The sequence below is a fragment of the Trachurus japonicus genome, chromosome 4 (assembly GCF_045865225.1).
Source record: "Trachurus japonicus isolate A0001 chromosome 4, Traja_1.0".
NCBI classification, from domain to species: Eukaryota; Metazoa; Chordata; class Actinopteri; order Carangiformes; family Carangidae; genus Trachurus; species Trachurus japonicus.
Window position 1 is genome coordinate 6,528,550 of NC_140910.1, and position 17,332 is coordinate 6,545,881.

Below are 17,332 nucleotides of genomic sequence, written 5' to 3' on the forward strand. Positions count from 1 at the left end.
GACAATATTTGTTTCATGATTTACACCTATGATGTCAAAATATCTGAGCTTGGTCTCTCTGTTTTAAACTATTTAGATATCAATACATGTGTGAAGCTACTATATGAAGGCTCATTCACAACCTACTTAAAAAATGACACTGACATTGTTCCTTTTGCTGGAATATATGAGCTGATAGTGAGTGACCTCGGGTCTAGTGTGCGCTGATATTCACCAAAGATAGACTTACATGCAGGACTCTTGTTAAAATACTTAAACATGAATAATGGGAATAAAAAGGTTGTGGGTTATACTGTGGGAGACATAGGCTACTGTAGGTATCAGAGACATTAGCATTCAAGAGATCAGTTTCTCCAGTTTTGAGATAAATGCTGATTTAAAACACAAAAGTCTGTTTACTCTTGAGGTGTGTTTCCTCTTCTGTTGGTGATGATTTCTGCATGAAAGTCTTATCCCGTAGAGCAGTATTGTTTCAGTGACAGCAGAAGGCTCACGAGAGGCCCAGACTCTGCAGATAAGCCCATCAGCCATTACCGGGTCCCTCCTTCAGACCTATTAGGTCTTGCAAGGACTTCAAACACCAATTTGTTCTGCAAATAGCCCATTCAATTTGTGCCTGCCAAAGAGAGACACCTCTCTCCCTCTCTGCAGTAATTGAATCTTCAAAGGGACATTTTCCTATATTTCTGTCAGGTATTAGAGTGATGAATAGCAAACGGTCATTTGAAAAGAAAGAGAGGATACATGTTTATCCATTTTCAGTTAGACACTCATCACGCGCCTTGATGATTGCCGGGCTGGAAGCTGAATAGCAGCACCACGGAGTCTTCAATAGAGGATAGAGGCAAGTCATGCACTGATCACGCCTTTCTCATGAAAGATAAATTCTCAGGCACTTGCTAATGGGATCTTGTAGTAATTATGTAATTCAGACATAAAGATGTCACTGGCATGGTTCGCTGGTAAAAACAAGGGTCTCAGGACAACATCGCTCAGGAGATGCAGCTCGAAATTACCATCGAGTTACCAAATTTAGAAAACTATAACTCTAAGCAGGGATTCAGAAGCTTTGCAATAAATTTACGGAGGCTTTTAAATCTTCAATATTTTTATTAATTAAATACACCATACTGGAGCAAATGTCTCGGAAAATATCACAAATAAATTTCTCTTTCATTCAGCATTTATATGTTGGTGATGATCTCTACATTACTGACTATGAGCAAATTTCTTCAGTTTGCCATGGGTTCAGGTTTTCAAGGGGGAGGGGGGAGAACTGGAGCTGAGTGCGGAGAGGTTGAATGTACTGTAGCCACGCCTGGACAACGACATTTACATGCATACTGTACATACATGGTAGTTTTACAAATACACCAAGAGAGTGTTCATGATTTGTTTTCCACAAAAAGCCACAGATTTTTAAAACCCCATCTTTTTATATATATATATACCACCAAAGAAAAAAAAAAAAAACACATTCCCCTTTGACAACATTTAAAATATAGAAAGTGGAAACACCATGTTTTTGGGAAATAAGGATAGAAAAGGAAGAGAGGAAAAATGAAAAGGTCCCGGTTTTTCCCCAAAATGTCTTTAAACAAATATGCAGAGTTGAAAAGCCTGCATCTCTTTAACCTCATTAGTCTTTTTTCTCATTCCCTCACTTCAGTCACAACATCCTCTTGTGTGTTATTTAATTTTCTCTTCTTGAAGAGTCCTCTAGGATTCTGATCGGTCTCTGGTCTTTTTAATTCCAAGGTCACGGAGTCCTCAGCGTCCTGATTCAGGTGCGGTTAAGTGCAAGTATCCACCCATATTTGGGGAAAAGCCAAGGTTGAAGGCTGAGCGCTGGGTATGGGTTGCAGAAATAAAAGTCAGGTTACTGGTAAGATGGGTAGAGGATTCCTTTAGGGCAAAGGGCCTGGGAGCACAGCTAAAAGGCTGGGGTGTTGCTGATCCACACTGTCTCGGGTGACAATGAGTAAGGGCTAAAATGAAGGCACACATCCTGCTTCCTGCACAGCTCCCGCTTAACACACCTGAATAGTGAGAGAAAGAGAGAGAGAGAGAAAAAAAATTGGGCTGTCATTAAGGTCCTCAGTTCACAAGATGACATTAATGTTTCACCCTGATAAATCAACTTTCCACCAGCTTCACCAGTGTTTAATTTATTGATCAGCCAGGCTTTGAAAACCATCTGGTGTCCTATTTACTTTGCATTAACTTAAAAGTGCATTCATGAAGCGATTCTCTTTGGTATAATTAGAGCCACGCTCTAACATAACTGCAGGAGGTGTTCAGTCCTGTGAAACAGAAAAATGCAGGGGAGTAAAGACAATTATCTGTCTTGGTTCCACCAGCATCCAACTTTTTCATCTTTTTTTGTTTTTTTCCTTCTTCGCTTTTTTTTCCCTTCGTGATTCTAAGGGGCGATTTACTTTTCCCTTCATCCCTCAAATCACTAGGAGGGCTTCAGTCTATTAGTAATTGCAAACTCCTACTTGGGGGCTAATTAAAGTGACTGACGCTGGGAGGGTCTCACTCCCCTGGGTCAAAGCAGCTCTGTATGAGAGAGGTAATTTGTCTGTTCTGAACAAAGATATTAGGAAGAAGCTGAGAAGAAAGCTTAATAAATGAGCATCAAATATCCTATGCCATGAACGTAGACATCTCCAATTATGTTCCGGCAAAATCACACATAATCAAAACAATGGACAGTAGATAACCCAGTGTTTCTCTGACTGCTTCATTTTCTCCTCTGCTACACCAGCCTGTGCCTCTATACTCAATTTATGTTGTGTTGTTCAGGATACATGAGGTATATTGATTTTGAGAGCCGTTGTGCTACTGTTGGTCTGTGTTGTTTGAGACCGTCCAACTTCTGCTTTAGCAGAAGAAATGAGAGCTTCAGCAGCAGGATGATTCTCCTTATTTCACTCAGCAAGATAACAAAAACATCCTGAGACTGTTCCCACTGAGCGATGTGTCTCTGTTTATTTAATAATTCTCTCTGCTATAATTAAAGCACCAGGGCCAATATTCAGATTGCATTTTAGCATCAATAATTCAGCAGTTTTCACTACAATTGATGTTAGCGCATAAATAAACAATGAGGCCTCATATTTACTATGCCAGCCATGCTACAAGAGACATTGGGGGTTGGAGTAAGGACTTAAACAAGACATTTAAAATTAAGTTAGATAATGCAACAGCTTTCAATTTAAATGTGAGGAGCTCTAAGAGCTCTAAGAGCTGATTTGTAAAAGTGACAAGCCCTTAAAAGGCCGGTGACGTGGAGGGAGGGAGGGAGGGAGGGGTGCGGGAGTGGGGGCTTAATGGAGTTCTACCTCTCCTCTACTCACAAAACCACTCAAGGTGAAATGCATGCTCCCAACAATATAATTCCTCTTTCAGTCAGACTCTGACACACTCCAAACACCTCCCATATCTCTCTCTGTGCTGTGTGTGCAGACAAGGTATCAATAAAGCTCCTTGTTGTGAGGCAAAAATGATTATATCTCCTGCGGGCAGAATGAAGCTATCCTGAAGAATGAAGTTATCCTTCATATATGATTAGGCCTTCTGTTTTGCTTTCACTGGAGGCATCAAGATCAAATCAGGGAAAGCCATGATGACAGCTTTCATGATATACTAGCTGCTGCAGCTTGCCGTCTGTGTTCAACCTCAGGTCCTGGATACATATTTTTGGCCACGAGTAATAACTTAGCCCAGGTGATCTCCCGCTCTTGTTGATAGAGAAGTCAAATACTGTTTTAAACACTCGGTATTAATGGCAAAGTGTCATTTTTCAGCACAATTGGGAGTCTGGCTCGGGACAGCAAATAAATCCAAGATGAGTCAAAATCTGTATCTGCCCGTAACAAACTGAGCGCGAGGACAGCCGTACAAAAAAATCATTTTCACATGTTTTGTGCTGACGGTTAATACAGATTTTCTGAGTGTGTTGTCCTCCTACAAGAATGATGGAAAAATCCATTTGGCTGTCTAAAAATAAAATTCATCTCTACTCTGTAAGATTTAATATCTGCTGCATGCCTTGCAGTGGAGTTGAATCAACGACATCGATATAAACAGAGTGAAAAATGTTGGCTTGAAAATTACAGATGTTTTTCTTTTCCTGCTAATGACTTCAACTGACTGATGACAACCTTTTACTGACTTGTCCTTTACTCTGAAGTCATCAAACTTCTAATAGAAACGAGGCCACAAAACAACTCCGGAGCCCCCTCCACCATCGGAGAGACCCCGTCACACGAGGAAGGTGGCGAGTCTTACCTTCTGGTCGGGCAGTAGTGGGTTCGTCTGCAGTGAACTCAAGTGGCCGTTGATGAGTGCTGTGGGTCTGTCGTGTTCACAGAACAGGCTGCCGTTGATGTAGTGGAACCGGTCCCCGGGGACGAGCCGGTTCCGGCAGGTGGAACATGTGAAACACTGGAGGGGCGAGAAAAGAGGAGCCATGTCAACCAGGTCTGACGTCCATGAGGCAGAGCTCAATCCTATTACTGTACGTAACAACACCTTCGAGCAAACGCACATGCTGATGAAGGGACACACACAGACACGTACACATATCTACGCAGCTGTGTGTGCAGGGGCTTGGTGTGGTTAAAGCTCTAACTAAACTTTTTGTGATAAACTGAGAATTCCATAATATATCAAGAAATTATGAAGAAACGGCTGGAAACTAAATTATATTGTACAAAGTGATGTAATTAAATGTCTTTGTTTTGTCAGACTTAGTATTTCAGAACTGTGAAAAATCCAATTCATTATCCCAAAAAATGATGAAAAGCGACATTTCTGGTTATGTTTACGGCTTTTTTGCGAACAGGGAAAAAACAGGGGCAATTTGCTGTATTTAAAAATAGTTGCTAATTAAATTTCTATCGATCAACTGATGATAAATTAACTCATTGTTTCAATCCAGCAAACTTTATTATTTCTCCGACAGTTTTGGCTGTCATTTACAATTATCTGAAATAAAAATAAAACTTTTTGCTGTCAGGATTTGGATATTATTAAAGACTTAGTTGTTCAATTAATTAATTGAAAAAAAGAAAACAGCAATAGTCCTGTAGCTATCCTGTGTGTTCTTACATTATATAAATCTTACATTTACAAGAAAATAAAGCTTAGAGTTATTTTTTTCAACCTGTTAATGTCATTGTGGACAGCAGCGTGCCACCCAAATCAAAAGATAAATACAAAGTAGATAAGGAAAAACGCTGCTAAACACAAAACTAGGAACAAATCAGGTTTATAAACTGTGTGCAACATTCCTACTGGTACTTTCTTCAGTTCAAAACTAATGCAGGAACTTGAGTTTACCTTGAGATGGTACACGTTGCCCTGTGCCCTCATCACCAGTTCACTGGCTGGGATGGACTGGCCACAAGCGCTGCAAGCTCCACTGTTTCCAAATAATCTGAGAGGAGGGAGGAAGGAGGAAAAAGAGCAGGCGTTACTATGGAACCTCTGTATGAATTTGCATAGATTTGCCCTTGTGTAATGGACTGTGGCATCCACACTTTTGTCTGCTGAGTGTGTGACTGAATGAAAACTATATTTAGTGCTAAGTTCGCTATTCCCCTGCTCCATTTCTAACGTGCAGGGAAAACACACAGGAGACGAGAGAGAGGAGAGAAACAGCAAATCATCGCAGTATCAACAGAAAAATGGATCCTCCTGTACTCTGCTCTCCACAAGCATCTAGCGCTGAAACTGCATATTACTTATGGTGCACATTTTTTGCAACCTAATAATAACCTGGAACATAAGCAATCAGGACCTAAGAGGATTTGATTGTACATCCAGGCGGAGACGTAGTGCTTTTGCCATTAGGACTCCTGTGAATGCTCTGTCAGTGCCGTGTTTCCATTAGAAACCCGTAGCTACTCGGGTTGATATATAATGTGCATGGGTTAACCTTTTCAATCATGGTGTCAACACTTTAGATTTGCTTCTGCTCATCTCTTTCGTCCCTAACCTTCTCTCTCTCTCTCTCTCTCTCCCCTTCTCTCTCTCTCCCTCTGCCTCTTGATAATGAAATGCTTGCTCCAGCTTCCCTTCTATCTTCCTTCTGAGTCCACAATTTAGATTACTTCATCTCGGTGAGCAGCAAACTGAATGAAATTTCGATTTGAGCAGAAAGTAATTTACTGGGATCTGGACCCATTTGTCATCATATCTCACCGGGTGTTTGCTCTATCACTGCACTTTTCCTAAGCAATCAAATAAGACCACGGCATCTGACATGCTCCGCAGAGAAGAGGAGAGAGGAAGAGAGGGATGGAGAAAGAAAGGGATAGGGGGAGTGGTTAACACTGGTGTGTGTGCATCAGATAAAGTTGTTTGGCAAAAGAAAAAGAATTAACAAGAAAAAGAAACTACGACGGGAAAGTGTTTCAAGTTTTTCCAATTTTTTCCCCATTAAAACGTTCTTGAGGACGATTTTATGAAAAGTATTTAACAAATTCAGGCTGAGAAAGAGCGAGGGAATTAATGCTTCCCCCATCCCAACCATAACCCAGGCGTTTGTTAGATATATTGACGGACAAACAAGCCTGAGCTCTTTGCAAAGGGACACAGAAATGGCTTTCAATAAGACAGCCTAGGCAGAAGCAAATTTTGTCTTGGCATCATTTGGAAAGGCTCCATCAAAACTCAATTTCAGAAACTAATTAACTGGAGACTGTCGTCACAACACTGCCAATTCTCTGCTTTCACTGGGACAAGCATGATAGTGGAAATGAACATATAGGCCTTGCTTTAAGAGAAGCAAAACTACACTTCTCCCGCAAAGACATTTCTGCATATCAAAGTCGCCTCATTCGAGAACTCAAACTTTGCTCAAATTGAAAACATGTTCGTCGTGTTCGTGTTGAATTTATTCCTCGAGGAGCTTCCTCCCTGTGAATGCTTCTGAGAGGTGTCCAAACCACAACTACAGGACGGTCTCAGCCCTTTTTTTAATATATTTCACCACTGTGTAGAACCTACAGCAGGTTGATTATGTTTTTTACCAGGGGTTAGCTCTTGATAGTATTTGATTTAAGAAGCCAAAGCCTTTAGGTGCTCAATTAAGCTGCTATATCAGTTTGAACTTGGGCTCTAATGGCCTCCTCTGCCAGTGAACTACAGCGCAGAGGTGAAGTAGACACCCCAGGTCAGTATAATTAAGGCCAAGGGACTCTTTAATTGCAATGACACATCTGGTTTCTGCTTTTTTTTCCCTCCTAAAAAACACAGTGGCTCTCGCTATCTTCCTGCAGGATGGATTTATCTTGATTTATCTGTTGTCTTGCCCCTGTGGATCTGATTTTGCTACAACCAACGCGTCTGATTAAATTAAATAACAAACAAAAAAACACATTTAGAGCCGTCTGTCGTCTATATAGGCAATGACTATTGGATTTCATTTCAGCACTGACTGCCAGGTGAAATATAGCATGGCTTGCTGCTAGGCTGTCTGGTAAATGCAGACCTCATTCACCAAGGCCTTTGAGTAGGGTAAAATTACCCCACAACAATGATTTCTGCAACACAGTCCATTAAAAATGCCTCTCTACATCAGCAGCCAAAGCACCTTAAAAGCACTAGGCCATATTGATACTGAAGCGGGGCTTTGCATAATGGCAAGAGCTGCATTAGAGAAAAGGGTGGAGGGGCCGGGGACAGGGTGGGGAGGGGTGGGGAGATTGCAAGGATGAGGGAGGGTGCGTGTGGATCTGTGCTGTGGCTGTGCGTGTGTTTTGGGAGGAGGGGGATGGGGATGGGGAGGTGTGGGTGTGTGCAGGGGTGGAGGGTGGTGGTGGTGGTGGCGGTGGGGGATCAGCCAAATTACACTTGGTTAATTCAGAGTAACAGATCTGGCCCCAAGTGAATTGAAGGCCTTGAATTAATTCTGTTATGACAAATCAAGATAAACGTTTCCCCTAAATTGCATGCGATTTAATTAATTTCTGAGATCCCAGTTTTTTCCTGGCCTAATAGTTCACATTCTCTTGTGCTGTCATAGTGCTTGAGTGGGCAGACTTCAAAGTGATATTAAATAACCAACTATTAGATTTACCTCACACGTTCTATTGGAAAAGTGCCATTTAATTACCTAGGCTTATTCAATTAGGGGGACAGCATTCTCCCTGAATCCAGCAGCCACAAGTAAATTAATTCTCCCTCTACTAGCAGCCCACAGAAATAATATCACCTCCAGCTTAAAGCGACATGATCCCCACAGCAAACGCAACTTTGGCTTCAAGTTTGACATTAAAGCTTTTGGTGGCAGCACAGCATGAAAAACTAGAGATGGTGTGGGTCCTGTGATGTTTGTGGATATTCCTCCTCGATTGGTAGATGGGTATCATCCCAGGCCAGGCACACGGCCCTTTATAGCCCTGATGGGACACGTTTTTGACTTCCTGCTATAGCAGATGAGCATTTTAACACCAGCTCCATGAACAGAAGTTTGGGGCTACAGCTGAAAATGTATGTCATATGGGCAGTTTAGAAGTCTATTATAAAAATGAGTCTGCCCCTTTAAGATGAGGGGGGAAAAAAACAGCGGCAAATGGCCTTCGCAATAATCCCTCTTCTCTATCTGTCTTTCTCTCTTGCTCTCTCTCAAAAGCCAATTTGGTTAATTAAATGTTTTGTTTGCAGTGTGGCTCTCATTCATTTCGGACACGTCATTGGGAGCGGATACAAGCCAGGGACCAGATCTCATTAGATAAAACCCATCAGGACTAAAGGAAATGGAGGGGGACTATAATTAAAGCTTTTAATTGTGTAGACTCACTGTCAGATGTTTTTCCCCCCTGCTCCTATCTTTATCTCTACAGAGATCTCATGGTTCCATAATATGCATTTTAGCTCTTCCACCAAGCATGCTCTCATTACAAGTGGAAAGGTGTATCCACATTTCCCCCCCTTCCAATTTTAATTACGTTATAGTCCCATTATGAATGAAGTAGCCCATTGACTTCCTCATCCTTTTTATGAGGTGGGTGTGAAAGCGTACAGGCACACTTTAGATTTTGAATTACCCGTGCAGATTTAATAGCAGTGTTACATGTTGACTGTAGTGCAGTTCCATCTTTTAGATTATTAATGCAAAAGAAATGCAATGTGCCCAATCTCAGACACACGAATCAAAGTGTATTTTCACCTCTAACAAAAACAATAAGGTGAAAAACATACATATAAAAGTGAACTGGACGAGTTAGAGAATAAAAGCTGAAGCAGTTAATTAATATGTTGAAATCCAATACCATCCTTTCCTCTTAGCCCAGCTGCAACGTATTTGAACTTTCAGCAAACTGTGACTTGTCCCGTCACTGCTCTACATTACCGGAATAAGGGTGTCATCAACAGCCCCTGGTTGGGTGTCTAGCACACCTAATAGAATATTTAAAGAGGGTCTCTTTGCTAATTAAATGGTGCTTTTCTGTTAAGTAAAAAAAAAAATAAAATAAAAAATCAAAGATAAAATGACAAGTCTGTGCCTAACCCCATCCATGTACATCGTCTGGCAAAGCAAACAGAAAATCCTACAAGACCAATTTTCTGTCCTTCAGTTGACCATGAACAGCAAACAGGACAGACATGCAGATGGCCTGCAGAACAACTCTTTTGCTTTGTGCTCTGTCAACATGCCAGCGTGTTTGACCTCGTTCAGGGTAGGAGAGGGAGACCTCAACCAGGATCCTTTAATGAGCACTGATGATGTTAGTACAATTTAAGACACATGTTCCGCAGAAATACACCCAACCCTGCACTGCTTGCATGACCAGCACAGATCCCTGTTAAACCCTCTATTTTTTTTAACTTGATTTAATATCATGACTTAATATATTCCAGCATGTAAATTTATCTGGTTCCTAAGAAATTCGTTTTTTCTTTCCCCCCCCAAAAAATGAATGCAAGATGTGAAATGAGTTATCCAACTTATGGGACAATAAATGACAGAATATTGAAAAGTGTGTTTTCGGAGGTCTTTGTCTCACCTGATATAGTCGTTTCTACAGAGGATCATGCCACTTTTTGTGTAGCACGATGTTCCGATTTCGCCCAGCTGGGCCTGACAGCAGGAGCACTTGAGGCATCGGCTGTGCCAGTAGCTGTCCATGGTGTACAGGAGGAAGCGGTCTGCGATTTTGCCCCCACACCCTGCACACCGTTTCCAGGACAGAGAACCTGTGCCCACTGGCGGCGGCTGGCTGTTGCCTCCGGGATTCACCATTGTCCCTACAAACACAAACAGAAGCGCTGATGTTGAGAGTTACACCCCAGAAAGGTGCAGTTCATACATTTTACTAAATGAGTATCGTTGTGTGTACACAGTGGGGTCAGGACCTCAGATGGATCACAGGCAATACTGGCTACGAAAGAAGGTTAATGCAATCATGTGAACCACGGGCCATGATTTAATTTACCAATTATCAAGTTAATTGAAGATTCGAGGCACTTTAACATCTTGTTGCATCAGCGTGGTCTTTGAGCAGCTGCAGACTGCAAATCATACCAAAGCACAATAGCTGCTCTCATTAAGGGAACAGTTCCGTGTCTTGTTCTGCTACAAGAGAGCTACGAGTCATTTAGTGAACTAATCTGCCCTTGATCTCCGTCTCATCCCCACGCATTGGACCTCTCATGATGAATGTCTGTTAAATGATAATACCAGGGGGGCAAAGGAACAATTATACAGCCCAGGCTTTTGTTGAGCTGATCCAAAGAAATTCTACATAGTATTATACTTTTGCCACTTGGATGCAGTTTAAAACGTGGAAGGTGGTTATCGCAAAGGAAAAAGAAGAAATAGACTGAACAGGACTGGCTTCACACTGACAATAGGAACACTTTGGCTCTGTGTTTACCAACACTTGATGCTTGCTGGGCCTTTGACCTGGACAATGGATATGCTCTGCCTGGTGACTATAAACCACTATTATAACAACACATGGCCTCTGATACACCACAGACCTGCTCTAATGATGTTAAGTGTTCTAATCTAATAAAATGCAGGCATTTGTTTCACCTACAAAATTAATGTGGGTTCCTTCAAATGTAATCCCCTTCAATTTGGTCAGACAGACTACATGCCTGGATAAAGCCAAATCTTCGTTGAAAGGCAGGTAGGCTAATTAGAGTTGGGGAGAGGGGGAGTGGGTGGGGGGTGCACACAGAAAAGCATTCAGTAAGCCCATTAGCGATGGCTCTTAGGGACAAACCACAGCGTACCTTAGTGCTGATTAAATCTAAAAGGAGATGAATCAAAAAGCCGACCTGAAAGTGACTCCCTGGATAAACAAGACGGACCATCGTCAAGTTTCATTCAGAGAGGAGTTTCTTTTTTTTTCTCCCTCTCTCTCTCTCTCCCCGCTGAGGGATGGAGGGGACAGGAGGGGAGAGGGGGAGAGGAGGAGGAAGAGAGGGAGGGGAGGAGGGGTGGCTTTTAACTTAAATGGGCTAACTCAAGTAATTACACGGGCAGGCAATTTGGGCGCAGAGACCAAGTCATGGAAATAGAAGAGAGGGGAAAAAACCTATCAGGCAGCCATGTGCTAAAAGGTCCTGTCCGCTGACTGCTGCTTGTTTTAACGGGGAGGAAAAAAAATTAAAGAAATGTAGCATCACGTCGGTGTTATTGCGGTGTAAACGCGTGAATACGGGGTGAGGAAAAAGGAGGTTAATGTCGCCAGAACAACACAGGCTATCGAATATCACCTTCACATACTAGTAAAGCCGACGACGCTGGTTTCCAGTTAAAACTGGCTATAATTAGAAAGAACAAAATACATAATGAGGAGTCACCATGCAAACAGAATAGCAACAAACACCCACCTCGTTTGTCTCTTTTAAGGGTAATGGCTGTAAAGTTAAAGGACTTGAAGGGCAAGTAGGTGAACAGGTAGGTGAACAACAGTCCCAAAAAAGTACAGGTAAAAGAGCGGACACACTATCGCGCGCGGTCGGCCTCCAGCTCCGCGCGACAGCGAACCTCAGCGAGGACTCGTGCTCGTGGATTCACTGGCAACAAGCGGAGCGCCGAGCAAATGGAGTTATCAGATAGTATTTCCACTGGATGGTTCCCGTTTTACTGTTGCTGCTTTAGTGCTCTTTCTTTTCGCTGCAACAAAAGAAGTCCATAGCGAGACGTAATTACAGGTCTGCGTGTGCCGCAATGTCCTCGAGAGCGAGAAGTGCCTGTTTTGACGAAAGGACGGAAAAAGAAATAAGGAGGCTGACGGAGCGGGGCGGAGCGGCTGTAACTGACTGTCCTCTGATCTGGTCTCCGGGTCCCGTTAGCTGCTTGTTCTACATGTGTCGCTGACAGGAAGAAACCTCCAGTAAAAAACCCCTTTTAGCCTCGTGACGAAGGTGCCGCCGCAGCCAATCGGCGCGCGGTCGATTTAAGAGGAATAATAAATCCAGCCAATCACAGGGAGGTGAGATTGACTTGGACACGCAGAGACGGATGGAAACGGAGGTGATCGGTCGAGGTGGACCTGAGAGGTGCGGGAGAAACAGAGAAGAGAGTCCTACTGTCAAAAAAGAAAAGAGAAAGAAACAAAAAGACAGTTAAAACAGTGACAATGGAGAGGCTGCAAAGTATAAAGAAGGGTCTCTAAAAAAGTCTAGACTATCTGTGTGCGTCTTGTTTAATAAGTTGCAATAGGCCTAATTAATGTTGATTTATTATTATTATTATTCAGTAATCTTACTCATAAAAGAGGAGTGAATGGCTGCGGCAGCTGGATATGATCATGTTAGAACTGATGGATATTCCCCATCTCTGCTCTGAAAGGTTTTCTACGAGACCGGACAAAACATTCTTTAGATACAGGCTGCATGGCAACATCCAGTCGGCTACATTCATCTCACGTCTGAGTTTAATTAGTTGACATTCAATAACTACTTAGTTTACTGAGGATGACTCCAACCTCTGGGAAATATCGAGGCCTAATAGCTGCGTAGTGGCGCCATCGTCTGTCACTGAAAATAATCGCAGCAAGGCCTGCTGTCGTTTACAACCTCATTAAGCCTCAGGTCGTTGGTTTCAACACCTATTAAGGCTAATTTGCAAGACCTCGATTTGGCTGAGATCATTTAATTAATTCAGTCTTACAGTTTTAGTTTTTCACCATCATGTGAGACATCAAAGAGACAATAAATTGGAAGCAACTGAAACAACCTTTTAATGAAAAATATTGTGGTGCTGAAGTGTTTTGCAACAAGATGCCAGCACAGAGGGTAATTCATCCTCTTTTTACCTGAGAGGCTGTTTACTGCAGCGGCCTTCAACTCTTCTGTGCAAAACTTAGTGATGTTAAACTAAAGAAAAAGTGTTTCTATTGGAGAAAAGTTGTCTTAGGGAAAAGTTGTTTCAGCGGGTTGAGTGGTTTTACATGACAAAACAGCTTTATTATAAGATGCCCCTGGCTTAATTAGAAAGACATCAGATGTATAAAGATTATCTTTTTCTTGACTTTAATTGTTTAATTATTCCTGCAGCTCCAAAGAGATTGTGCTGCATCAAGCTGATTTCCCTTTGGCAAAGCCAATGCTACTCCACCTTGGTTTGAGCCACATTCTCTTGACATTCTCATCAAGCCTCTCACTCGCTAGAACAAAAAAACCACAGAAGATGGCGAAGAATATCTTTTCCACCAAGGAATGATTAATTGATATAAATGATTAAAACAGAGGGAAATTATGAAATGAATTTGAAAAGAGGCCTCACAGGAAAAGCTTTGTTTGTTCCAGGCCTTTTTTAATGAGCTTTTCATAAATGGGCAAGAGAAATTACTCTGCATGTTCTTTTTCTGGAGCTCTTTTGCAAAATAATTATGGCTAGTTGAAGTGAGGAGGAGGAGGTGGAGGGGTCAGGGAGTATGGGTGGGTGGGTGGGTGGGTGGGGGGCTTAGAATTGAACAGAAGGGGGGGGCTCCCTCTGAAAGTGATCATCTCCTTTCTCCACAGAGATCTTTCAAGTCTTGTGGCAGTTTCCAAGCAGCTGCATTATGAAGCAGACCAGATAAAAAAAATAAATAAAACACAGCGGCACACAACAATATGATGGAACACTATTTCAATGTTTAAAGAGGGACAAGAGAGTGTCAGATGTGGCTCGCAATGTTGATACTCCCCATAGGGGTGATCTCACTGAGATGAAAAGGAGACCACGGTGCTTCATAATGAAGCTGCTTGTCCTGTGGGAAAAAGCAAGAGAGCCACCTTCAGCACAGTGGTTAACTTGAAATTGGGATTCACTCTGTTATATTCTATTAACATGACATGAGCCACAGAGAGGCTGCTTTCAATCTGCAAGTTTACACACCACAGGCAATCTTCTGACTAAACAACATTCAGGTCACCATAACACACTCTCTCACGCTCATTTCATAAGATCACATTGGTTTGTTTACCACAGCTACATGTGGCCTTGTCCTCTGTGCTGTGCGTGAGTGTGTGTGTGTGCTGTCTTTTACAGAGAATGGTATTCAGTTAGCTGAGCCAACTGATGAGGGAAGATTAGAGTTCAGATTATCTACAGATAGAGAGGACCCACTCCATGACTGCATGGAATATGGCAGACTGAGCAGAAAGATCTCAAAATGAAATCTACTAAATGAGCAGCAACTTACATAAAAAAATACATTAAAGGAATGCTTTGACATTTTGGCAAATGTGCATATTCACCTTCTTGCTGAGAGCAAGATGAAAAAACTGGAGACTGCTCCTAAGACAATGTATGACAATTATCCATTTAGACACTGTCTATCACGCTTATCCGTGCAAGGTTGTGGGGTGGGGGGGTGGGGGGACTGGAGCCAATCCCAGCCGTAAGTCTGGTCACCAGTCTATCACAGGGCCGACGCAAAGAGACAAACAACCTCACACACTCACATTCTCAACTCTGGGCAATTTAGAGTCGCCAATTAACCTAATGTCTTTGTGACTGTGAGGAAGCTGGAGAACCCAGAGAGAACCCACAGACACAGGAAGAACAGGCAAACTCCACACAGAACGGCCCTAGGGAATCAGATCCTGAACCATACTGTACACCACTGACGCAACAGCTTATTTGTGACTCATAAGTTTAGTTGTGAGAAAGCCACAGGAATTATAACATCAGCAAAAAGTACAATAAGTTAGTAGCTACACAAATCAACAAAGTCTGTGACTGTAGGACATTTAGGTGGACAGACAGATCAACAAAACACAAATATGATGCAGTGGTAGCTGTAATCCTGCACACATTTATATTTGCTTTCAGGTTTTTTTTTTATCTGTCCCATTCTTCTGTTGTCAGTTTTTTTTGTGTTACATCCTACCTTAACCAAGGTAACCCTGATGAAGGTTGTTTGACCAAAAGCTTGGTCTATTAAAGATACTGAAACTTGCATCTGATCCAAGTGCGCAGATACTCTCCTTTTTTGTACACTTATTTGTGGTTTTCTGGCACCTTGGCACACGCTGGTTGGGAGTGCGGTGATTTATTCCAACATCCTAAGACTGATTACTGGACATCCTGTCTTATTATCTAGCTGCCAGCACCCCTGATATGATACAGCAGAGTGGTTTTCAATTCCCACAGTGTATGTTGTGTCTACTGGCCTATCTACTGTACCTTCAACGCAGTTAATGTTGTTTTATTGTAACCAGGAGGAAAAAGATCATCCAGTGTAAAAGAGGTGACTAGTTATTTTCCTAAACCTAACCAACTAGGTTGAGTGCCTAAAGCTAAGCAAGCCATGACCTTTAGCAAAGTAAACACAGCAAATAAGGTACACAACCCTTGATACAGTGCATGTGTTTATTATTGCAACCATGACAATCAAGTCAGGTATATGCGCCCATCTGGGTTGTATCAGATGGGTGAAAAAAGCATGTCCTTCTCATGTTTAATAAATGTGTAGCGTGGACAGTTATGGTTTAGCCAACCAATGATAGTTATGGGAGTGGTATTAACCTTTTCATATAACTCTTTACACGCATGTAAATAAGCAAACAGGATAATAGTAATTGCTTGAAATAAAAAATACTCAAGCTAAGTCCCTAACTCATGTGAAAGTATAGTGTTACTATCCATCCATAAAAATTATTCAGTTATTTTAACATTCAACAATTATGATAGTTTTTATTGAAAAACTGCGGCAAAGTCTGATACAAAACATAGCAATAAAACATGGCCTTTTTTTGCAGTCATGGATGCTATAAGAACACAGTCTTTTCAGTTCTTTGCAAATCAATACACTGCATTTCATGGTTATGGGACACTACAGTCAGTGTAATTGAAATGGCATGAAAATAAGCACATTTAAAATGACTGAATTAGAGTCATCAAAGCCTTCAATCTGAGTTCATGGCTGTGTTGCTTTGTCTTGTGGTATGTTCTCTGTACTCCTTCCACTTTACCATGTGGTTCAGCTCGACTTGAGTCACGAAACAATGAAACAGCCAGTGATGTTTTGTTCGATATTGCCCACTCCAAATATGTCTCACTTCATTTAATTGGTGGTATTGATCCATCATTTATCATTCTAAATAAACATAAAGCAAGTTTAGTGAAGAAACCTTTGTGAGAGCGTTTAAGCAAATAGAAATTAACAACTCAATAAATACGCTTTGTGTGTCACTGGATTTCTTTCAAGCCTGTGCTGATAGTTCTTGTTCTCATCAGATCTGGGCAAAGCAACAGTCAGGACCAATATACCATAGTGGTCTGAAGATCAAAAGAAAACTTGTCACATGGACATAATAGAAATGAGTCACCACAGAACAAGAGAGATTTCACAATCCAAACTTCTTTGCTGTGAAAATATTGTTCAGCATACAAACTGTTTCTATTCAAATATGTATTAAATCACTAAAATATCTCTGATCAAAACATGGATTTAGTGATGCTAAAAAGACCTGCATGTATCAATAGCATGCACAGTTTTGAAAATCAGAATTTTAAAGCTAATGTTTCCTCCTCTTTCTCTTCTTCTCATCTCATCATCATTTTACCAATATTTTCTCCCTAAAGTTGTAAAGAAACTCAATTTCCTCCACATCGAATGCAGTTTGCTGTTCTTTCACAATTCCTATCTGTTTTATATAAAGGGAGTGTGGCTTTTCTTAAAGCCAGTCCATCAGCGGAATATTACCCACTAAAGTAAATTGTTTATTTTCATTTTATTTGGTTGAATCATACCATCCACCCATGATCTATCCATTAGCTGCAGCACTTATCCACGCGGGGTCACGGGTATGATTTATACCTCTTGAACTAAAGGCCATTTGTTAATGCATAAACAACAATTAGCAA

At 41.6% G+C, this 17,332-nt stretch overlaps 1 protein-coding gene across 1 annotated transcript; it reads right to left on the reverse strand.

Annotated features, from left to right (window-relative positions):
• Positions 1–1,090: 1,090 nt before the first annotated feature.
• Positions 1,091–12,367, reverse strand: lmo4b (LIM domain only 4b). Its single transcript, XM_085773552.1, has 5 exons — positions 11,860–12,367; positions 10,023–10,263; positions 5,350–5,446; positions 4,297–4,452; positions 1,091–2,039 (listed from the first exon to the last, which is right to left on the reverse strand). The coding sequence occupies exons 2-5, from the start codon at positions 10,256–10,258 to the stop codon at positions 2,031–2,033; spliced, it is 498 nt and encodes a 165-aa protein (XP_085629678.1). The 5' UTR covers positions 10,259–10,263; positions 11,860–12,367; the 3' UTR covers positions 1,091–2,030.
• Positions 12,368–17,332: the final 4,965 nt, after the last annotated feature.

Bases quoted from the DNA above. Each gene is read 5' to 3' on its own strand.
- lmo4b (XM_085773552.1), bottom strand. From the start codon at position 10,258: ATGGTGAATCCCGGAGGCAACAGCCAGCCGCCGCCAGTGGGCACAGGT. The intron at 5,447-10,022 runs GTGAGACAAAGA...CCCTCCTCTCAG, and splicing joins TGTAGAAACGACTATATCAG to ATTATTTGGAAACAGTGGAG. The intron at 4,453-5,349 runs GTAAACTCAAGT...TCGCCCCTCCAG, and splicing joins GCAACGTGTACCATCTCAAG to TGTTTCACATGTTCCACCTG.